This window comes from Grampus griseus (assembly GCF_964374135.1).
Source record: "Grampus griseus genome assembly, chromosome: 7".
In the NCBI taxonomy this organism is placed as follows: Eukaryota; Metazoa; Chordata; class Mammalia; order Artiodactyla; family Delphinidae; genus Grampus; species Grampus griseus.
In genome coordinates this window covers 8,939,876-8,963,957 of record NC_139001.1, presented here as the reverse complement: position 1 = coordinate 8,963,957, position 24,082 = coordinate 8,939,876, and the positions used below count along the sequence as shown (strand labels likewise).

General features: G+C 43.1%; 1 protein-coding gene and 1 long non-coding RNA gene across 4 annotated transcripts in view; one reads left to right on the top strand and one right to left on the bottom strand.

Moving 5' to 3' along the window:
* Positions 1 to 18,504, top strand: part of SP100 (SP100 nuclear antigen) — an 87,182-nt gene extending 68,678 nt beyond the window's left edge. The window contains exons 11-17 of one of the 3 annotated variants that reach the window (XM_082657894.1): positions 5,069 to 5,173; positions 6,890 to 7,032; positions 9,844 to 9,882; positions 14,348 to 14,463; positions 15,918 to 16,392; positions 16,946 to 17,080; positions 18,219 to 18,504. In XM_082657894.1, coding sequence (XP_082514020.1) covers positions 5,069 to 5,173; positions 6,890 to 7,032; positions 9,844 to 9,882; positions 14,348 to 14,463; positions 15,918 to 16,047 — 533 coding nt within the window. In that variant the 3' untranslated portion in view covers positions 16,048 to 16,392; positions 16,946 to 17,080; positions 18,219 to 18,504. Of the gene's footprint in view, positions 1 to 5,068; positions 5,174 to 6,889; positions 7,033 to 9,843; positions 9,883 to 14,347; positions 14,464 to 15,917; positions 17,081 to 18,218 lie in introns of all 3 variants that reach the window. The other 2 variants (XM_082657895.1, XM_082657893.1) reach the window with 2 other exon arrangements.
* Positions 1 to 22,819, bottom strand: part of LOC309824750 — a 39,178-nt gene extending 16,359 nt beyond the window's left edge. The window contains exon 1 of the long non-coding RNA XR_014296967.1: positions 22,699 to 22,819. This is a non-coding gene — a long non-coding RNA (uncharacterized lncRNA). The remainder of the gene's footprint in view (positions 1 to 22,698) is intronic.
* Between the last annotated feature and the right edge of the window lie 1,263 nt (positions 22,820 to 24,082).

The window sequence follows — 24,082 nt, the reverse complement described above, 5'->3', positions numbered from 1 at the left end:
GGCCCATCCCAGCTTCATATACAGCTTCACATTCTGTAGATCTACCACTGGACTTGGTAAGGACCATGGACAGCTCTCTCATCGGCATCAAGAACAGGGAGCCCAAGGAGTGTCTTTAATGGATTCCCCAAATCTTTAATGGATTCCTAACATCACTGGCTGGAAGGGCAGGAACAGCAGCTAATCATTCTCAAGTTCATCTTAAGACTCCTTTCTGTGGAGTCAGACTCTGAGTTCCCGGCCCCCCCCCCACACCCTCTCATGTAGAGGTAGACCCTCCTTCCGCCCTGAGCAATTTTCAGAAGACAGTAGAACTCCCCTGAGCTTCCCTTCCAGCCAGGAGAAAGCTGCTGTGAAGGAGAAGTGAGGCAAACAAATAAGACAGACCCCATCTCCTGCTAGGCTGCCCCATTGTGATCCTGTTCACGGCTCAGCTAGTCCTTGAATCATACCTACAAATTTGTCAAATTATAGACAAATTACAATCTAAAACTTTTTGTCTGGAAAAACAAATTTGGCTAGAAATTTCCCACTAGAAGAGCAGAAGCAATATATTTTACCACCTGTCAGTAGTGAGTGGTGGCCAACTTGCTTGGGAATGAAGACATTGGATGGTCCTTCTGGAAGGTTAGCACCCTTGCAGCAGCTACCTCGTTGCCCTATGTGGTTCTTTTGGGAAGAGTATCTCTCAAAAATACCCAGTTCAACTCCCATCCACAGGGCCCCCCCACCAGGCCAAGGGAATCATGCTTCTTCATTGATTCCCTTGCTGACTCCTGGCTCAGCCCTTCTCCCACCACAGAACACACTAGCCATGATGTTCACCTTTATATTGGCAAGGATGAGTCTGATAATCTCTCCTTCCCTGATGTCCCAAGGACTGAGGTCCATCTCCTGTGTGGATCCTTTAACATATTTTGTCTTGGCTTGAGGGGAGGTGTCTGACAATTCTCTTGAAAGAAATGTAGCCTCTTTCACAAGACCTGGAGGTGGGGAAGGCCTGTTCCGGCAGAACCAGCCTCACTATCGCTTACCATGGTCTGTGCAACAGGGCTAGACTAACACTTGCTTTAGGATCTAGGCATACTGGGCTCCTATATTCTATTGTTCTTACACACTGCAGACTCTCTGATACTCTGAGGCAACCAAAAGATCACCTAAACATCCTGATATACTATTTTGCCCATAAAGATTAGTTCCAACTATTAAGAAAATTATTTTTAAATGACTTTTAATTTTTCTGACCACATTATTATTTGTAAGAGTTAATGTAGGGTTTTAGTATAGCATTAGTAGTTGTTTATTAAGATGGTAGACCCAAGAATAATTAAATCCTACTTTGTCCAGGCATTTTACTTTCTGGATCTAAGATAATAAAGTGCTGGAGCTCGCTAACACACAAATAACCCCTGTAAAGTTTAGCAGCACTTTGTTCATATGATCTGGTCTCCAGACCAAATTTCTGAGAACTGAGCTGGTGTACAACGAGTTTCTGTTTGTTTGCCATGAAGCTGTTTGTCCTCAACAGGCTTTGATGAAATAGTAGTCTAACTCACCAACTAGTCCCAGAAATATTTAAGCAGAGAGAAACTGAGAGCAAGAGAATGCACATTTGCCAATTAGGGCTACTGTTGGACAGACTCAAGTTATAATTAGAGCTGGGATTTCAATTTCATCACTGCATAGGAAAGGAGAGCAAGGAGAAAGCCAAGAGAACACAAGTGTCTTCTTGTGGGACAGTGGGGCTTGATTCTTGCAGGAAAAGAGAGAGAGAGAATCAGAACTGGCCTTTTCCCACTTCAGCATCAGTGCTGAAGAGGACCGGAGAGGACTGTTTCACCAAGACCCACACCTGTGTGGATAACCTTTTATACCTGGCAACTACTAACTACCATATTTGGTACTGTAATGTTCTTTGAAACCAGTCCATCTAGAGCAATTTTTAAAGAAAGCTTCATCTACTTTCAGGTCTACATTGTTCCCCATTCACTTGTTCCTCTTAGGCCTTCAAGATCATAGCCATGCTTATGATTCTCTTATACAGGTTTAGTAATCTCTCCTCAGTGTACCTCCCTAATACTTTGAATAACTTCCTAAGGATAACATTTTGTAAGGTAGAACATGTTGATCTTGGGGTGTGATTTCTCTTGGGATGAAAATAATTAATAAATGTCTCATGGGGCCATTTTTATTTTGGTGAGATTTTTTTTTTAAACTTGAGTAATTGTTATGGCAAAGTCCCAGAATATGAGATAACATCATCAACCTGGAGGCTTTTTGTGTTTGGTTGAAGGAAATATTCCTTTCCAGCCGCATCTGGTCATAATCTGCTTAAAGGAAAGATTAGTCATGATTGACTTTCTGGAGGGGATTTTCTCCTGGGACCTGCATTACCCAAATTAACACCCCAGGATTCCAGCCATGGGAACAGAATGATGGGCACAGACCTTTAGCAAGAAAGCATCCCTGACTTCCAACATTCAGACACATCTGAATGATGGCAGACCTGAACATGAACATGGACATGATTAACCTTTTTGGACAAAATCAACAATTAAATCAGAAACTACATTTTTCTGAAACATCTCTTAAGTCAACCTTTTGTGCCATCTCTAACCCTACAACTTTTGGAACTTGGTCATCAATTTTATAAGCTCCCCTTCATTGAGCCATTGGGCTAGTTTTTAAGTCCTTGCTCATTTTTGAGACCATTTTTGATACAAAAATCTTTCAAGTTTAGGTTTACAGCAGCTATCTGACCTATAGAGTTGAGCATGAAGCCCCCCTTGAGACCTAACATTACTGCCTTTTGTCTCTGCCTCTTTATCAAAGTAAATCTTCGATGCTTTTAGTTAATTTGCATTTATATCTGTGCATATCAATTTCCTCATCTGTAAGATAAGGATAGTATTAGTCCCTATTTGACTAAGTCCCTAATTTGACTAAATTTGCTCTAAGGATAAAGTAAATTAATAGAGGCAAGGTCTAAGGATAGTTCCTGGCACACAACAAGGACTCAAAAGATGTACAACTTCATTACTCTTCTCACCTTGCTGCTCTGTTGCTTGGGAAACACATAAAACACGGTTTCAGTTTTATTTGGAACGACTTGGAGTAAAAGAAATATAGGATATATCTCAGTTAAACATCATCTTTGTAACTAACCAAGTCTAGACCAGAGTTCCGCAAACTATGGCCCACAGGGCAAATTCAACCCATGAATTGTTTTTTTTTTGCGGTACGCGGGCCTCTCACTGTTGTGGCCTCTCCCGTTGCGGAGCACAGGCTCCGGACGCGCAGGCTCAGCGGCCGTGGCTCACGGGCCCAGCCACTCCGCGGCACGTGGGATCTTCCCGGACCGGGGCACGAACCCGTGTCCCCTGCATCAGCAGGCGGACTCTCAGCCACTGCGCCACCAGGGAAGCCCCATGAATTGTTTTGTAAATAATTTTTTATCAGAACGTAGCCACAGTCACATCTTTCCATTTATGAATTGTCTATGGATGCTTTTACAATAAAACAGTAGAGTTGAGTAGTCACAAAGGAGATTGTGGTCCACAATACCTTAAATATTTACTATCTGGCCCTTTACAGAGAAAGTTCCTAACTCCTGATCTAAGCATTTGATATTTTTCTTGAAGTACTAGGTAAACTCCTAAAAAGTGACATTTGAATGGTATTTTTGCAAAACACTACTATTTGCAATGCAATGTTATAAAAAGAGACATTTATGTTACTTTTCTACTTCCTCGGGGAGAAAAACAATCAACACTGGGCCTTTGAAAAGAGGCAGAAAAAGAGGTAAAAATAAGTGATTAATGCAATTTTAATAATTAAACATCTAAATTTTTATCTTATAATCCATATTTTTAGTGATCAATACATTTTCTTAATTGGCTTACAGAGCCGATAGCAAACGTTAGGATAAGTCCTTGGTCTTGGTCAATTTCGACCACATGACAGGATGGTGATAACACGCACTCCATTGATTAGTCAGAAGATCTGCGAGAGACCCCCAGGCCTCCTTGGGCCTCAGCAGGGCTCCTCTCACTGCACTGATAACTTTTGAGGAGGGAAATACAAAGAAAAATATATAAAAGGTATGACTCGCATGATATTTCTCTCGCCCTTGTCTTGCCCATGTAGAGAGCCATAGGCTCCCCACCAAGGGGGACTCTGGGTGGTAACACAAGACCTATGTCCTAATTCCTAAAATTCCTTTGACTGTGTAACTTTGGTTTGTCCACTGTTCTTTCTTGCTTCAATTTCCTCCTCTGTAAATTGGTGGCTGGCAGGTGAATTAGACTGAATGGTCCCCTACACCCACCCCAGCTCTAATAGAACTGACGCTGGAAGGGCTCTTGACAGCCTACCCTCCCCATCCAGAGAGAAGCCCCCAGACCTGTCTAAAGGATCCTCCTCAATGTTGGTCAGAAGGGCAAGAGAAGGTGCTCCTGCTACTGACATTCTTTCTAAGACTTTCAACACCTGCTTCAGAGGAATCAGATGCCAGCACCCTCACCCAAGGATGTACAGAAACCCTCTCCCTGAGCAATGTGCAGTTTCTTCTAGAGCAAACTACCTTCTAGCCACAGAGAAAGCTCACATGAGAGAGAAGTGAAACAGAGAGCAAGGTGGGAAGACAGACACTGCCCCTGCTGGGGGTCCCATTGCAATCTTCCTTTTTTCCCCAGGTGAGCCCTCAAATGGGGAGAAAAAATTAAAAGTTGAGGGTTTTTTCTCCATCTGCATAACTTCAAAGCAATAATATGACTATAAATCTTCCTTCAAATCAGCAGGAGGAAAATTATCATGCAATAGGTAGTTGGGGCCAGCAAGCTTGGGAATCAGATCCTTCCACAAGAGGTTTGTATGTAGGATTTTAGAGGATGGTGGTGGAGGGTGACGTTATCTTTATGTACCTAATCTGCCTAGAAATGTACCTAATTCATGGGGGAAATCCTTCCATTACATTTTAAGTTATAAAGAAGGATCTCAAGATGGGTGAGGAGAGACGGTACACAGTTTTAGAGCAAGGTGGAATGAAGAAACCAATGCTTCCTTGCAGGTCCAAGAATTCCCAAAGAAACAAATATGGATTTTCAGCTTCCTGAACTTCCTGTGACTTGTGGTGAGGCGAAGGGGATTTTATACAAGGTGAAAATGGAAGAAGGTGGGCTTCGTGGTCTTCTAAACTTTTCAACTGGAAAGCTCCCATGTGTATAATATATTATACAGGGGGTAGACACCTGTATTGGGGGTCTCTAGGTTTGGTGCCTCACTAGGAGGACTGAAAGGACTCAGCATACAGTTGAACTCATGGCTGTGATTTATTAAATTGAAAGGATACAAAGCAAAATCAGCAAAGGGAAAAGGCCCATGGTACAGGTGTCAGTTTCCAAGAGTCTTCTCCCAGTCGGGTCACCAGGACACACTTAATTCACCAGCAGTGAATTGTAACAACACATGTGAAATGTTGTCTGCCAGGGAAGCTGCCCTGAGCCTGAGAGTCCAGGGTTTTTATCAGGGGTTAGTTACATAAGTACCCCCTGCCTAGCACATGCCAGAATTCCAAACTCCCAGACGGAAGGCAGGTGTTCACATAAACCATACTGTTTGTATAAACAGTTAAGGCACAGTGAGCTACTCTTCAGTTCTGGGAGTGGTGAGACCCCTCCCCAAATCCAAGTTCCCAGATACCAGCCAGGCGCCAACCTTGCAAGCAGACGTTCTCAAGAAAGCAGCCTCAGTTCTGTTCTGTTAGCTCTTTTCCACACAGCATCCCAGATAGGCTGGAGGAAAGATGGCATTCCCACTCTTTTAAAATTAATAAACATTAGCCTACCAGGCCATCTCCACTTTCCCCCAAGGAAAAGGTCCACAGGTGCCCATCCAGCACCCAATACAGGGGCAAGTGCTTCAATAACAGAATGGAAGATGTACACATTTGAGAAATGCAACAGCAACCTTCACAGCCACATTCCCTATAACATCTGTAGGGCCTTGTGCTAACTGGGAGAAGCACAAGATTTAGACCCAGAAGACTGGGATTCGAGTTTCAGCTGTACCAAGAGTGTCTATTTTGTATGGGCCAAGTTACTAAGTCTCTCTCATCCTGAACTGTCCTCTACAAAATGGAAATAATAATAAAACTTTCCTCACCATGTTATTATGAGAAAAAAACAAGATAACAGAAAAGTTTGCAAATTACAACTGTTAAAGTACAGTACAAATGTTTGTCTACCATAATTGACGCCCTCCTCCCAAAATATGGTGCTTTAGGTACCGAGAAGTATAAATGTTTTCCCCATGATTGTATAGCATATATATAATTTAACTTTTCCCACTTGATAACATTTCTACAATTGCTTTTAACAAAAAATAGCTATGAGCCCAAAATATTATTGCAATAATTGATTGCCATTCACTGGCTGATCAACTTTTGTACAGGACAAGGCAGACATGGCTGTGGTGACAGTTGCCACACTGCCCCATGTGTGACCTCATCTGCTGCCTCAGAAACTCAGCCTGGCTCTATCCCGGGTCTCAGAGAAGGGAAGGGAAAGAATCTTGCCTATTCTTCAGAGTCCTCCATTTTTTTCTCTTTTGAATATAGTGAAATATTTTTTTAAAGTAAATGTTGGTAGTAATCACTGTCCTTCTCATTGCATGAGGGTCAGAGTATGCACACAGGGCAGGAAGTCTGCTCCTGCCCTCCCCTTTCGGACGGCTGTAGAGCCCCAGAGAGGGGACTCAGCTATCCTGCTGTAGATTATGAACCCAAAACGAGTAGCCCAGATTCACGTGGCGGGAGGTCAGGTTCTGGGGTATTCACAGTTGGGGGCACACCCTGGCCACAAAGGGAGCTCAGCTTGTCTTGGTCTCACAGGCACCTCGGAGAAGTGTATACAGGATGCACATGGAAATTGGTTCACCCTCAGGGAATTTGAAATTGAAGGAAACCGCGAAGCGTCCAAGAACTGGAAGCTGAGTGTGCGCTGCGGGGGATGGTCCCTGAAAACCTTGATTCAGGTATTCTAGTGACAAAGTGCTACAATCAAGGATTTAGTGCCACAAGTCATCAACTTCCAGCTTTAGCAGAATTTCCAGAAAACCATCATGACGCCCCTTGCCTGGGTCACATGCGCATATTATCACTAACATTCCATGTGGCTGTTATATTTGCTGGCTTACATTACAGCTTAATCCTCTAAGTGCATAAACTCTTACACTTAAAAAATTTTTTTTAATTTTTATACAATTTTTAAAGGCTACTTTCCACTTACAGTTAACAGTTATTACAAAATATTGGCTGTATGTTGTACAATACATCCTTGAGCCTATCCTACACCCAATAGTTTATACCTCCACTCCCCCACCTCTATGTTGCCTCTCCCTCCCTCCACACTGGTAACCACTAGTTTGTTCTCTATGAGTCAGCTTCTTTTATGTTATATTCACTAGTTTGTTATATTTTTTACATTCCACATGTAAGTGATATCGTACAATATTTGTCTTTCTCCATCTGACATATTTCACTTAATGTAATGCCCTCCAAGTCCATCCATGTTGCTGCAAATGACAACATTTTGTTCTTTTTTATGGCTGAATAGTATTCAAACTCTTACATTGTTGAAGGTAGGACAGTAAATTATGGCCTTGGCACTGCCACTAATAATTGCCACTGGGTAATTTGGTCACAGGAAAGTAAACTAAATTTGGCGTGGGAGGGTCTTAGACTTTTGGAGGGGGCCAATGTTGAAAGTAACAATAATAGAACTATGTGTCTGAAAATAATATATCAGAATGAGTGTTTTCTGGATAGCCACCTGAAATTCATTCTTGAAAAATAATATTTTTAAATGAATTTAAAAATATCTCTTTGGGGCTTCCCTGGTGGCGCAGTGGTTGAGAGTCTGCCTGCCGATGCAGGGGCGCGGGTTCGTGCCCCGGTCCGGGAAGATCCCACATGCCGCGGAACGGCTGGGCCCATGAGCCATGGCCGCTGAGCCTGCGCGTCCGGAGCCTGTGCTCCGCAACGGGAGAGGCCACAACAGTGAGAGGCCCGCATACCGCAAAAAAAAAAAATATCCCTTTGGTTCTCATCTCGGCCCCCTGATGTGGACAAAACGGGCCGGGTCTCTGTCACAGATGAACCCATGCCTTCTGACTCTGTCATGTGCCCCAGATGGTCCTTCCTTGTGCCACTCTAATGATGAGCAAATATTTATTGAATACATCTAAAGCCACAGGGACTGTAAGGTGTGGCCCCCAGCCCCTAACCAGGAGGAAGGCTGCACGTTTATAAGCATAGGATTGCACAGCTCATAGATGCCATAATGAGATTCTCTGGCAGGAAGAGATGCAGAAGCTTAGGGGAGGGAAGTTCATTTCTGTCTTTGAGGTTGAGGACAGTTTCATGGAACAGTTTGCACTGAGCTGGGTCTTAAAAGAAGAATAGTTCTGACAAGCAAAAATGTCATAATGAGGAATTCTATATAGAAAGGATGGCATGAAAATCCTCCCCAGGAGTGTCAAGAAGTTGTGGGTTATAAGACTCAATACATGAGCTGGGCTGATTGTGGAGGTCCTGCGGCCCCAGAAAGGAGGCTGAACCCTTCATTTAATCATGGAGGAATTGTTGGAGGTTTGGGTTAGGGACTGACAAAGTTGAAAGAGTGTTTTAGAGGTATGAATCTGATCAAGGAATGCAAGATGGATAAGAGGGTAGAGTGCTTTAACCCATGGAGACCTCAAATGACCTTCACGACCTTTCTGCCTGATCCACCCCATTCGACCTGCAAGGCCCAGCTCAAACAGCACACTCTGTGCTGAAGTCCTTTAAAATTCACTGAATTTGTTTCCTATTGCTGCTATAAAAAATTCCCACAAACTCAGTGCCTTGAAACCATGTAAATCTATTATCTTACAGTCCTAGAGACCAGAAGTATGAAATCAGTTTCACTGGACTCAAGTCAAGGCGTCGGCAGGGGTGGTTCCTTCTGGAGCCTTCCAGGGAGAATGTGTTCCTCCCCTTTTTCAGCTTCTGGAAGCAGCCTTCATTTCCTGGCTCGTGGCCCCTTCCTCACATCACTCCAACCTCTTCTTCTGTCAACACATCTCCTACTACTCACTCTGACCCTCCTACCCACTCTTGTATGGACCCTTGCAATTACATTGGCCCTACCCAGATAATCAGAATCATCTTCCATTTCAAGCTCCTTCATTTAATTACATTAGTAAAGTTCCTTTTACCATGTAAGTTGACATATTCATGGGTCGGGGGATTAGAACAAATTCATGGGTCGGGGGAGCATTATTTAGCCTACTATACTCACCCATCTCTGGATCCCAAAATACTCCATGAGAGCACAGTTTACACTTTATCATCCTTACCCCACTATATGCCAGGTTTTTCCACTTGTCTCCCCGAAGGCCTGGATACCTTTGTGTGTCCAAGGCCACTGATGGGGTCTGCCAGCTGTCAATCACTCACCAGGTGTGTGCCAATGGAGCTATAGCACGCAAGGTATAAAGATAAAAGCTAGAGGGGTACTGGGAGAATGGAAAGGAAGTGGTGGGTGTAGACGCGGTTGTAAAGGAAAATCTGGCAAAACTTTCTAAGGAGAGCAAGAGAGAGGATGCAGTTTTTAAAGCTGGCTTTAAAGCTGAGTCTGGATAACAGAGAGCACCATGTTACAGACTTGGAGAGGAAGGTTATTTTCCATGAAGGCCCCTTGAGTTTATGTTGATAATGGGACATGAGGGGAAGGTAGTGGAATTACCGATCTCACAAAGTAGAAACAAGGACCCATCACAGCATGAATCTCATTTTTCTTTCAGGACGGATTTCTACGAGACCCATCAAGAAAAAGAAAAAAGGTAATTATCACAGGACCTTCTGGCCATGTCTCATCTACCACATTGTTGACTTTCCATCTCTCTGGCTTTATTTTATGGTTTCTAAATTAACCAATTATGTTGAAACTTGATTTTATAATATGGTGCTTTTTACACTTGTTACTTCCAAACATTTCAGCGTGTGCGGCCAGGACTTCTTTGAGCATTAAAACATTTGAGATAGAGGTGCAGGGGTAATCCTTAAAAATATATAATGAGGCAGAACTGACCTTGTACATTTGTTTTAGAAAAATATGTGAATGGCATACGGTAAGTCCCCAACATACGAACCTTCAAGTTGCGAGCTTTCAAAAATGCGAACGCGCGTTCGCACGTCCAATCACTTAAGTTAGTTCCCGTGTCTGGTGTACATTGTAACGTGCGCGCATCCTCTACAAGTGGTTGTGCTTTTGTGTACTTTACTGTACAGGACTGTAGAGAGTACAGTAGTGCAGTGTCTTTATTTCAAGCTCAGGTTGTCCGAAAGCAAGTGTAAAAGCAGCGGTGATGTAGCTGGCACTGCTAGGAAGACCCAGGGATTGGAGGCCCAGAGGAAGGACAGAGAGAGACAAGAGGAAGAAGGAACCGAAGAACCGAAGAGATTCACAACGCAGGAAATGGCAAGGGGATTTTCTTTATGTGAAGAGGCACTGTTAGTTTCTGAGGTGCAGGCCCGAATGTAGAACGTTACGTGAGCCTGTGCTCCGCAACGGGAGAGGCCACAACAGTGAGAGGCCCGCGTACCGCAAAAAAAAAAAAAAAAAAAAAAAAAGTTTTCTTTACTTTTTGTGTTTGTTTTTTATGTATTATTTGTGTGAAAAGTATTATAAACCCATTACAGTACAGTACTGTATAGCCGATTGTGTTAGTTGGGTACCTAGGCTAACTTTGCTGGAATTACAAAGGCACTCTCGGAATGGAACTCTTACTATACTGTCTTTTTTTTTTTTTTTTTTTTTTGGAGTATAGTTGATTTACAATGTTGTGTTAGTTTCAGGTGTACAGCAAAGTTAATCAGTTATACACATGCATATATCCACTCTTTTTTTTAAGATTCTTTTCCCATATAGGCCATTACAGAGGGCATACTATCTTAAAATTAGACATAAAAGATGGAGTTGGAGCTGGAAAAGTATGATTTTGAAAGGCACAAAAAAGTACATTTAATGACTATTGCTTTTGCAACACTGATTTTATTTTCATTGGTTTTTCTGGGTTCTAGCTTTAATGAAATAAGAATTGAGCAAAATGGAAACATCTCATGGTCACTCTAGCTAACCTATTATAGACCTAATGTAGAATCCCCCTTTGGAACGGATATATAGCCATATGTCACCTGGTAAAGCAAAAAAACAAAACCTCTCCTTCACATGCACACACACACTTATGCTAAGTCCTTTTTCAAGGGAAACTTTATTTCCTTTATGGAGATGACCCTTTAGAGAATAGAGTGATTGGGAAGCAGGTGTGCCCTGTGGGAGAGGCTGCTGACCTGGAAAGCTCTTTCCTTTGTGTAGAGGCCCTTTGGCCCCAACAGAGGGGCTTTGCAGACTGCAGTTCCATCTATGAAGGCAAATTCTCTCTCCTTCAAAGTAGCATGTGAAGTTCATGGACCAGTGGTTTCTATGCTGTGTGGATTTCAGGGAAGGCAGTCAGATAGTTGATGTCTTCCTCTCCAAGACAGGGTGTGAGAGAGAACATGTGAAGTGAAAAAAGGAAATAGAAAAACTTCCATTTTCCTGACTTCCAACAGCAGTGACCTTGGTCATCTCAGTCAAACCAGGAAGTCGAGGTCTTCACAAAGCTGGTTTCTGGGGCTACCAGCTCAACTGACTTTATGCTAAAGACTCAGTAACTAAGCTCTGCATCCACTGGGTTTTCTGAAGAAAGAGATGCTATTAAGGCCAAATGTTTCTGCCCAGTCCTAGGGAGTCAAGGGTAATTCAGTCTGGGTTAATCAATTGAGTTGACCGTCTCCCACCCTTTATCACAGGCGCCCTCTCTCTGTTCCCTCTGCGCTTACAGCTATTAAGGTGTGACCACCTCAGTTCTCAGAGGGTCTCTCCAGAGCATCTCTTCCTTTCCCAGCCCCTTGGCTTCTGCCATTTGTGTCCTCTCAGGACCAAATGGCATAAGAAACTCTGAGCCAGTAGCCTAAAAATAGTGGTCAGCATCCATTAGGATGAGAAAAAGGAAAAGCGGTTACATGGCCCCATGCCAGGGCCACTCAAGTCTATGTGGGGATGTCCCCAAGGATGTCCCTAACAGGCCATTCCTCGAGCTCTCCTACTGAAAGGGAGCACATGCACGAGATACAGCTTACGGCCTAGAATTTCCTCCCATGTGTGAGTTTTGTGTCTCTTCTTCTTATATTGAATTTATAGATGAAAAGAATTTACAAATTGAGGTGTGTTCCAATTCACCTCAGCTCACTGGGCTCAGGGATGATATTCTGTTATGATTTGGAAATAGCAGGACATCTTGCTTTGGCTCATAATATTGTATTATAAGTAGGGGCTCTGCATTCTTGTAAGCAATGGACCTCACAGAAGCACTAAGAATGAGATGAGATATTTAAAAATGACAGCAGGACTGGTGATGGGCTGGATGTCTGGGGTGAGGAAAGGGAGGAATCTGTGTTCACTTCCAGGCTCCTGGGTGGATGGTGGGGTGCTTAGTGAGATGAGGGGGGCACTGAAAGAGGAGCAGATTCAAGACAGGAAGTCAAGGACTGTGGTTTGGGGGCAATATGGGTTTTAGACATGATGATAGACATCTAATTGGAGATGATGGAAAGTAGAGTTTGGATGCTCAGGGACTCACAAAGAGACCAGAGACACAGATCTTAAAGCCTAGGGACAAATGTGGTAGGTGTGGTCACGGGAGTAGTCGTGGCCATCTAGGAGAGTAAAATGAGCAGGGAACATGGGGCAGAGCCCTACAGAATTCCAACTTTCCAAGTGAGGAAGCTTAAAAAAAGAAGCAAAGTGCTAGGAAAAAATCTAAGAGAATGGAGTGTCATGGAACGAAGCATAAAGAGTGTTTCTAGAAGGAAGAGGCGGAATGGCACTCCCTGCCACCTCCCCATTTCCTCACCACCCACCAAAATCCCAGCTACCCATCACTGGGTGGGCCAGTCCCCAAGTCTATGCATTGTTTTGTATGTAGATTGTCACACAAGGATGTGAATTCCTTCTTCCAGCCCATGGTGTAGAAAGGATAGCTTCATCTATGATGAAGAGCTGCTACCCATTGGATGAAATGTTTCCTCACCACATGGTTCTCTTTCCACTCAGGTGGCCCAGGAGAGGGGCCAGGTGCCCATCCTCTGGCCATTTCTCCAGCACAGACACACGACCCTCATACATAGAAATTGTAGTATATAGGGATTCACATGTTATTGCCACATAGATTAACACCAAAAAGAAAAGGAAAAAATGTAATTCCCCTTGCCCACCAATGGGCTCATTCCTTGAACAATTCTTATTTTGGTCTATAAATTCTGTTGTTTTAACGTGTGTTTGTTACTCCACGATACTTAGATGCAAACACTGTCAAATTTTTAACTTCACAAATGAAATAAAATCTGGCTAAAGGTCCCACATATTGAGATTGATGAAAAATCCAGCATCAATTAATTTTGTGGCCCCATCCATCTTCCTTATACAGGACAAAGCACCAGGTTTCCACGGGCTCAGAAAATTAGGGTAAAGCCTTGGCCTTCAACTCCAGTGGTTGCCATTACCACACTCCCTACCCATTGAGACATGGCACCTCCACACCTTACTCGCCAAGCTAAGTCATAGGACAGCTTCCCCTAGGCTCCCAGAGTCAAAGAGCTCTGTCATCCCTGGCATCCACCGGGTTATCTGTGCCCATGGTCTTTCCAACCAGAGGCACTGTCACAGGCTCAGGGGCCCTCTAGGCACAAAATCCATAGACCAGAAACTCATCCCCAGGCCCTTCAACTCATGGAGAACTTATGGCCAAGAAAATGGGATGCAGGGATATCTCAGATGTTTATTCTGTCATATTAAATTGTCAGTAAATCACTCTTCAATGAGGCAATTTAGATGATGCATGGTAGACAACTAGATAAGACACTGTATTCCTGAGTTAGGTTTTGCCTGCAGAATAATAAATTTCTCAGGTTATCTTTAATTGATCCTATTTTGTTGCTGTTACAAGCCTTCCTGTGTCAGAACCTCTGTCTTTATAAAGAAAACTTTAAAGGTCTAACACACAGCCACTTCCTCCTGAGCTTCACTGCAAACCAGCATGTCTTCTTCTGAAATCTCCACTCAGTATTGTTCCTTACTATTTTGAGGAGAAAGGTTTACAAGTATCACCTTGGTACAAGTAAATGCTGTGTGTTCTAGAGTACCAATGTGTCGACTATCTAGGGTCTCACTGATCCCAGTGATGTCTATATTTTCTCCCCTTCTAGCCAGAAAACTCAAATGAATGCGAGGTATGCCGTGGAAAGACCGCGCTGTTCTCCTGTAATACTTGTTCGAGGTTCTTTCATGAGAAATGCCACATCCCACCTAAAGATGCTGACAGGTTAGTGAGACTTGGCCCCCTCCTGCCCTTCCTTCCTGTGGTACAGCTCCTCCCACCATGCACACTCAGCCTGCAATTTTCTCTGGTTGTATGTGTCTTGATTCAGAAGAAGAGTCCTTAAGCATCAGGATCCAGAAATAAGAACAGTGCTGGCAGCAGTAGATTAATGAGAAGAAAACTCTTCAAGTGGTGATTAGGTATAATAGAGAAGTAACCCCCACGTCCCTCAGGTGGTTCCCACACCCATGCACTTTGATGGGGTTACGTTGCCATACATTAGCTGCTGGTTTAACACATATACCACCTGCTATGGGAACATCACATAGCTGACAAAGCTGGGACTGTGATGAGCCTTCAGAAGGTGATCACGGCAGTCTATCAAGTCATCTGACCCTGAATCACAGGGTACATGATAAGATCCCTGAATTCTGCGGGTATGAGTCCACTGCTGCATTTCCTTTGTTGTAAAGTGTATCTTCGGTCAGATGTGATGATATGTGAGCTAACCCGTAGATTGATAAGGCATTCTAGAAGTGGTAGAATTGCTGTGGCCAAGGATGATCTCTACCAGGATTATGTCTGTTCCTATGAGGACAGAGCACTGTCCCTCCATAATGGGAGGAGTCTAGTGTAATTCATCTGCTCCTATGTAAGTCCCAGGGAATGTGTCACCGCGGGATTCAGCGTAAACCTCTGCAGTTGGGCAATCTGCAGAGGCAGAAAGCCCCACGTTTTTTTGAGCTCGTGTGGAGTCCCCACCCCTGCACTGTGGACACTGTAATGCTTGCCCCTTGAGCAAGCACTGGGGTGGCCAAGGAGAGAGGTTAAATGACATCTCTAGGATGGATCGCTGTATCCAGGTCTCAGATTATTGAGAATTGAGAGCTCCCCAGCACAGAGAACCTGGTAGTGGAGATCTAGGGGCAAATGGAAGATACCTGTCACTCTATTGGTAGATTTCCTTTCCAAGAAGTTTCTGCATCACAGATGCTAGACACAGAGATGACAATGCCAGAAAAAACGATGCCTATGGCTTATGCTCTGTGCTTATTCAGCAAAGTTGAGAAGAAGGGCTGTTTTCCTGATTTTTACTGAGTTGATGTCTCATTGAGGCCCAAGACTCCAGTACTTAAGGTACCAATTTCCCCTTCTCGTTTCGGGCAGGCAGAATTCATTACCAAACTCACAGTGGCTCAGATGAGAACCTAAGTTTTGAAGTGAATGAGTGTCCTTACGCACCATGGCACCTTACTTAGCCTTCTACAGTTATTGATGGGAGGGCTGTCTTCGGCAGTTGAGCCCAAATGGGGCTCTAGTGCAGAGGGGTGTCAGAGAGAAGTTGAATACAGGTGGAAACTACCAGTCATTCCTGAACAGAGGACTTTAACAGCTATAGAAACAATGGTTGATTCACAGAGAAACTGCCTTTGCTGACCTTATATCCGACCTCTCAGGAACCCATGGAGCTGCACCTTCTGCAAGATAAAGGATCTTCAGGAAAGGTGCCCAGAAAGCCAACCATGTCATCAGCAATCTGAGGTCCTGAAGAAGCTGATGCTGAGTAAAGAGAAGTTAGTGAGTTGAAATGTAAACCTAAGCCTCCTCCTTTCTGTTTACACAAGAGAAGAAGCACCATCTTGCAGGGGGCAGGAGGAATGGTGCCCAAGGCAAACTGCTGTCGCTTGCTGTGCTCTGATCACGTTACCTGACACCAAAATTCCTATGCCACAGAAAATTCCCATTCTGTGTTTTTTTCAGGGGTCTGCAGGTTGGAGAGTTGTGCATTTATCTGAGCATATGTAAGAGCTCATTCTTTCCAAGCTGCTCTTCACTTAAAATCTCCTCTATCTTTTGCAGAAGTGTGAGTTCCTCCTCTTAAAGGTCTATTGCTCTCCAAAAAGCTCTTTTTTTGCCTCAGAACCATATTATGTAAGTAACAGCAATAAAACCCCAACCTGGCATTTGTTGAATTTGTGATATGAATCCAATGGGTACACATTGCCATTATCTTTGCCTTGTTGATAAATATCTTAGACAGCTCAATCAGCCCTTAGAAGCTTAGGCGGTTGTAACAAACTACCATAGACTGGGTGGCTTAAACAACAGGAATTTATTTCTCACAGTTCTGGAGGCTGGAAATCCGAGATCAGGGTGCCAACACAGTCAGGTCCTAATGAGGGCTTTCTTCCAGGTTGCAGTCAACCAACTTCTCTTTTTGTCCTCACATGGTGGAAAGGGAGGGAGAGAGGTCTCTGGCGTCCTTTTATTATAAGGGTGCTAATCCTATTCATGAGGGTTCCACCCTCATGACCTAATTATCTTCCAATTGTCCCACCTCCTAAGACCATCACAGTGGGGGTGAGGATTTTAGCATATGAATTTGGGGGACACAAGCACTCAGTCCATAACTGTGGGAATCTGTAGAAGGTAGACTTGGAACCATGCTAATGCCCTTTGGCACTTTTGTCAACATAATACAAAGACATCTCAAGGCCTGGAGAAGCCCATGTGGTTAAACAAAATCAAGAAAAATCTGACGATGAACATATATCACCGAGTACGGGAGTTTGTGCGGGACATGCGTCTCATCTTCCAGAACCACAGGGCGTTTTACAAGGTAAACAGTTCTCCCTGCTTCTATTTTTCTTTCAATTAAGTCATTTTGCCTTTCACCTTCTTGTATCAGGTCAATGTTACAATTTCCCTTATCATGTGGCAAGCCCACACAGGTAAAAATTCTGGCAGTATTCTCCAAGCCCTGTGGACTATGGTGTGGAAGATAATAACAGACCAGAGGTATCATTGGAAACATTACCCTAGGACCTCAGAATTTACTCCTTCTAGATACTCAATTTGCCCATAGATAACAGTGGATTGCAGACCTAGTCCCTTCCACCGGAAATGGAAGTGCTTTTTATTTTTTTACTAGACCTGGCAGCACTGTGTGTGGCTCAGAAGTCCCTGCAATTGGCCCAGGCTCAGGTCCTTACTTGGCCCAGACTTGGGGACCATCCTAGGGAGACTGGATGCAGAGGCACAGAGTATGTCCATGTGCAGTTGGTTGCTGTGTAACTGCCCGCCGGCATCCGGGCCCTCAGGAAGGAGTGGACAGGGATCTCCCCACACCTGGCCATCTGCCTATTTCCAGCAGTTCCAGTACTGCACTCTGGACGCAGAGCATGGAAAGTTTCTTATAGGCAGAACCCTCATGGCCTTGATGCTCGTAGAGAAGTGAGGCCAATTCTCTCATCTGCTAGAAGCACATTTTAAAGGCTACTCGTGTTTCTCATCTCTAAAGGAAGATACCAAATCACATTTCTCAAATTTCAAAATTTTGGATTTCTTTACATTAGAATTTCCTAGTGTTGGATCAAAAAGTTAACAAGGATCACCTCAAGGGGTGGGGAATGAAGGATAAAGGAAGGCACCACGAACTTGCCTTAGACATTTCTGTACTATTATGGTGTCACAAGGGATATGGGCTGTGTTCAAAATCAAGTAACTAGAATTTTTTAAATTAATCAATAAATTTCTGATGAAGAATTAGACTGCAGTATAGCGCCATTTTTGCTCCTCTGTCCTCCAGATAAAGAGAAATGATCCAGCTATCAGGAAACATAAACTATCCTCAACTGGATTAATTCTCACTTAACATTTGGGATGGTCTAAAATAAAACTCTGATTAACCAAAACATTGAGAGTCTAAGCTCATTAGCAATCTATGGCTATCATTGTTTTTGCCTTTGCTTTTTCAGAACAATAAATTCATCAATCTGGGGCTTCAGCTAGAAGCCGAATTTGAGAGTGACTTCAAAAACGTTTTTGGCATCCAGGAAATAAGTACAAACAGCAGTCGGTTTGAGCTGATCTTTTAAATGTAGCCCGTTTCTAGTTCCCCCTTCAGAGTCTCCACTGCTACATGATGTTGTGCCTGTGGCCCCACTGACCAACTTCCTGTTGCTGTGTGAATAACACACTTCTTTTTCAAACTTTTTTTTACTGACATTCCTGCTTATTTACTTTTCTAAATAAAAATCTTAAACTTCAGATTATCTTATTGAGTAATTTGGGGTGAAATTCGCAAAAGAAAATATCAGGTCTTTCTATAAAGGATCATATTATGTGCTTCCGTTTCCTTGAATCTTTTATTAGGTTCTTAAGTAAAGTTTTCTCTTCTTTTCTCCTCCCCAGACAGGACTTAGTCATTTCTTATTTTACTCTCAGGTATTTAATACTTTTTTGTCATTTTGAAAGTGACCTTTTTCCCAATGTATTTTATTACTGATTATTGCCTATTATAGAAAGATATAGTGACATACATTCTGGTCACTGATTACCTTACTGAATACTGGATAGCATCCTTTTTGGCCTCACACCCAGTGGCATCAGGAAGCCCATAGTAGATGCACAGCATTTCTAACTTTCAGTTTGTACAATCATAAATGGTACAGCTGATGGGAGCATTCCTCACCTCTGACAATTCTTGGTTCTGTTGGGGAATGACTCTGCCATGGCATCCTGGTGACCTTGCATGTTTCCACATAGGCCACATAGGCAAGACTTGTCTGTGGCTGATCTAAGTCTTGAGAATGCCCTGTGATCCTTCCAGAACATGAGAGCCTGGGAAGCTTCTGAGCAGCTGCTACAAGGCCATTTCCTACTCACCACCTTATCTCCCAGAGGTTATCATGACACACTCTCCTCGTGTTCCAAGTTCTGATGAGGTATGAGGCTGTTTGCCTCCTTTTTAGGGCACAAAAAGTTATGTGCCCTAGACAAAGGATTAATCTCCAAAATATATAAACAGCTCATGCAGCTCAATATTAAAGAAACAAACAACCCAATCCAAAATGGGCAGAAGACCTAAACAGACATTTCTCCAAAGAAGACAGACAGATGGCCAAGAAGCACATGAAAAGCTTCTCAACATCACAAGTTATTAGAGAAATGCAAATCAAAACTACAATGAGGCATCACCTCACACCAGTTAGAATGGGCATCATCAGAAAATCTACAAACAACAAATGCTGGGGAGGGTGTGGAGAAAAGGGAACCCTCTTGCACTGTCGGTGGGGATGTAAATTGATACAGCCACTAAGGAGAACAGTATGGAGGTTCCTTAAAAAACTAAAAATAGAATTACCATATGATCCAGCAATCCCACTACTGGGCATATACCCAGAGAAAACCATAATTCAAAAAGACACATGCACCCCAATGTTCATTGCAGCACTATTTACAATAGCCAGGTCATGGAAGCAACCTAAATGCCCATCGACAGACGAATGGATAAAGAAGAAGTGGTACATATATACAATGGAATATTAGCCATAAAAAGGAACGAAACTGGGTCGTTTATTGAGACGTGGATGGATCTAGAGACCGTCATACAGAGTGAAGTAAGTCAGAAAGAGAAAAACAAATATAGTATATTAACACATGTATGTGGAACCTAGAAAAATGGTACAGATGAACTGGTTTTCAGGGCAGAAGTTGAGACACAGATGTAGAGAACAAACATATGGACACCAAGGGGGGAAAGCGGCGCGGGGGTAGGGGTGGTGGTGTGATGAATTGGGCGATTGGGATTGACATGTATACGCTGATGTGTATAAAACTGATGACTAATAAGAACCTGCTGTATAAAAAAATTAATAAAATAAAATTCAAAAATTTTAAAAACAAAAAAGAAAAGCACTGTCAAATACTCAAAGTTTGGCAAAATGAAAATAGGAAAGAAACATGCTACTGTAAATAACAGCAAGTTCTTACTAGTCCCAGAAGAAATGCCTTCCATATAACGTTTCTGCAGAGGTTATATGGGGACTTGCCAGTATTCAGTGCTACTTACTTTTCATGAACATGCCATATCAGGGTGGCCTGCCCCTGGAAATGTAGCAGAAGTCGAATATAAATGCCCAGGGGCTGTTCCTGGTGCAAGAGCTTGTTTAGTTAATGCAACAATTTTTCCCATAAATATATTTATAACCCTGGTCTGTCAACATCAGTATAGTCTCAATGATATGTCAGTTTTTAGGGAAAATCAAAACATAACTAAAAATTTAAAAAATAAATAAATAAAATTAGAAGAATCAAAGAAAGTGAAAAGACAACCTACAGAATGGGGAAAAATATTTAGAAACCATATATCTGATAAGGGATTAATATTCAGAATGTGTAAAGACTTCCTGAAGGTCTGCAAACAACTCAATTCAAAAATGGGCCAAGTATCAACAGACGATTGGTTTAAGAAGACGTGGTACATATAGACAGTGGAATATTACTCAGCCATAGAAAAGAATGCAGCAACATGGATGGACTTAGAGACTGTCATACTAAGTGAAGTAAGTCAGATAGAGAAAGACAAATATTATATAACTTATATATGGAATCCAAAAAGTAATACAAATGAATCTATATACAAAACAAAAACAGATTCACAGACATAGGAAACAAACTTATGGTTACCAAAGGGGAATGGGAAGACCGGGGTGGGATAAATTAGGAGTTTGGGATTAACAGATACAAACTACTGTACATAAAACAGATAAGCAACAAGGATTTACTGTATAACACAGAGAACTATATTCAATACCTTATAATAACCTATAATGGAAAATAACCTGAAAAAAATATATATATATAATATAACTGAATCACTTTGCTGTACACAATATTGTAAATCACTTCGCTGTAACACAATATTGTAAATCAGCTATACTTCCATTTTTAAAAAATGGGCAAAAGAATTGAGTAGACATTCTCCAAACAAAGAAGATACACAAAAGGCCAATAAGCAAATGAAAAGATGTTCAGCATCATGTCATTATGGAAATGTAAGTCAAAACCACAGTGAGATTCACTTCATATTTACTAGAATGGCTATAATAAAAATAATAATTTAGGGCTTCCCTGGTGGCGCAGTGGTTGAGAGTCCACCTGCCGATGCAGGGGACACGGGTTCGTGCCCCGGTGCGGGAAGATCCCACATGCCGCGGAGCGGCTGGGCCCGTGAGCCATAGCCGCTGAGCCTGCGCGTCCGGGGCCTGTGCTCCGCAACGGGAGAGGCCACAACAGTGAGAGGCCCACGCACCGCAAAATAATAATAATAATTTAAACACACACACAGGAAATAACATTAGTTAGGATGTGGAGAAATTGGAACCATCATGCTTTGCTGGTACGGCCGCTGGGGAAAACAACTGGGCAGCTCCTCAAAAAATTAAACATGCAACTACCATACAACCTAGCAATTCCACTCCTAGGTATATATCCATAAGAAAGCAGGAAATCAAACAGATATTTGTACACCAATGTTTATAGCAGCATTATTCACAATAGCCAAAAAGTGGAAACAACCCATGTCCACCAACAGGTGAGTGGATAAATAAATGTGGTGTATACATACAATGGAACATTATTCAGCCATAAAAAAAGAATAACAATTTTAGCATACGCCACTACATGGATGGACCTTGAAAACATTACGCTAATAAGCCAGACACAGGACAAATGCATGATTCTAATTATAGGAGAAACTGAGAATAAGCAAATTCATAGAAACAAAAAGTAGAATACAGGGTACAGGACCGCGTAAGGGGGTGTATGTGCAGGGAATGAGGAAGTTATTTTTTAATGCATACAAAGTTTACGTTGGGGACGACAAAAAAGTTTTGGAAATACATAGTGGTGATGGTTACACAACATTGTGAATGTATTTAATATCACTAAATTATCCACTTACAAATGATTAAAATGATAAATATTGTTATATACACTTTACCACAATTTTAAAACTGCTAACTGGAGGGGGCGCATATTATTTGAATCAGGAGCTTTGTGTTAATTATTCCAACTAAGTTGTCACCTGGTGCTCTCTGGAGAGCCAGGACACTGGAGCTGAGCATATCTGGGGACAGAAAAGTAAATGGCGTGGAGGGGAGGCAAATTCTCAGCCTAGTGGAGAATGAGATCTTACAGGTCACTCAGGTCCTGACCAATACCAGAAACTTCTCAGAGCCACATCTGAGCTTCTTATTCTGTTGGTTTCGACTATCTACAAACAAGCAGTGGCAGAAAGCACTGGGTGCCAGCTTTTAAGCAAGCCTTCCAGGAGGTCTACTCCTCTTCTCCCTAAATTCCACGACACCCTGCGGTGAACTAGGTGACCAGGTAACCTTAATGATTTAACAGAAAACAAAAGTGAAGAAATTCAGAATGAGGAAGAATTCCTACCTCTTGCACCTCGTTCTTCCCTAAAGGAAGGAACCCTGTTCGGACCCAGTCCCTTCCTGCGTCACAGGACGAGCCACGGAAGCAGAGCTTGGGTAATAAAAGGTCAGGCAGGAGTGGTTTTCTTCCAGCAAACACCGGATACGGAAAACGGGGCGGGGACTCCCCCGCCAGCCCTGGATTCGCTCTCCTTCTTGCACAAGCTCCCTTACTGGAAGTCAGCTGCTGGGGGCGCAAGTTCAGCCCGGCTGGGAGCCACCCACTCACTTTCCCGAAGCACCCTCCCCCAACCGTCTTCTCCCTAACCCCCGACCCAAGACCTCCGCAATCAGCGACCTGATGTCCTGGGGTCCTCCAGGAATCGGCTGCAGCCTTCGGCCGGTGTCAGTTTTCATCCGGAGCACACAGAGCAGAATGAAAGGAAAGACTCTACTACCGGGTGTTTTTTGTTTGTTTGTTTGTTTGTTTTTAATTCTAACTTTACCAGACGAAACTTAACTTTAAATTTGCGTTTTACCGTCCTTTCTCTCGGTACCCCTTTCCTCTCTCCAGACCCTCCAGAACGTCTACACTGCCCTCTGGTGGCTGAGTATTGCTATTGCACAGTCCCCTTTAGAAATGTCTTGAACCTTTTCCTCTCCTAATTCATCCTGTTGTCTCTCCTGAAAAAGTAGAATTCACTTCTTAACCCTCTAAGAAAAGAGCTCAAAATCAAGGTTAGAAGTGGTATTATTTCCTTCTAAATAAAAGGGAGTGAAATAATGGTTTTCTTGTTTGGCAGTTCATAGGCCCATAAGTGATTTATGACCTAGACAGAGAAGTCTTAGTTCAAATAGTGAGGATGCCCTATGTCTTTGACTCTTTTCCACCCCCTTTCTGAGCTGTCCATTTTCCTAGGTCCCTGAGGCCTTCATTGGGCTTAGGAGTCCTCAAGGACAGGGATGCCTTCCCCTTGGGCTGGGAACACTCTGAAGTGAGCACCCCTCAGAGGACTCACACAGTGAACCAGCGGGTATCTGAAGTCCCAGAGCAGTGAAATGGTGCCTGGATATTCATCAGGACCGCCTCCACCTCAGCACAGAGCCTGCCGACTTCCATTGGCTTGCCCTATGGATTTTCTACTCTGTGAATGCTTCCTGCAAGAGAAATCTCAATGGTGGTGTTCTCCTTGAACAGAGAAGAAAAATCTGGGTATTAAGGTGAGCATAACCACAGCTGACAGTTGTCTTTTCAGGGGAGACGAGAAGTGGATTGTTGTAAGTGGACACCGTCTTGGGGAGGGCTCCATCCCTGCAGCATCGTAAGTACTGTCTAACGCGAGTTAATGTGCAGCATGTGACCATTGTTCAGGAGGTGATGGGTGGTGGAGAAGCGGCTCCGTGCCAGA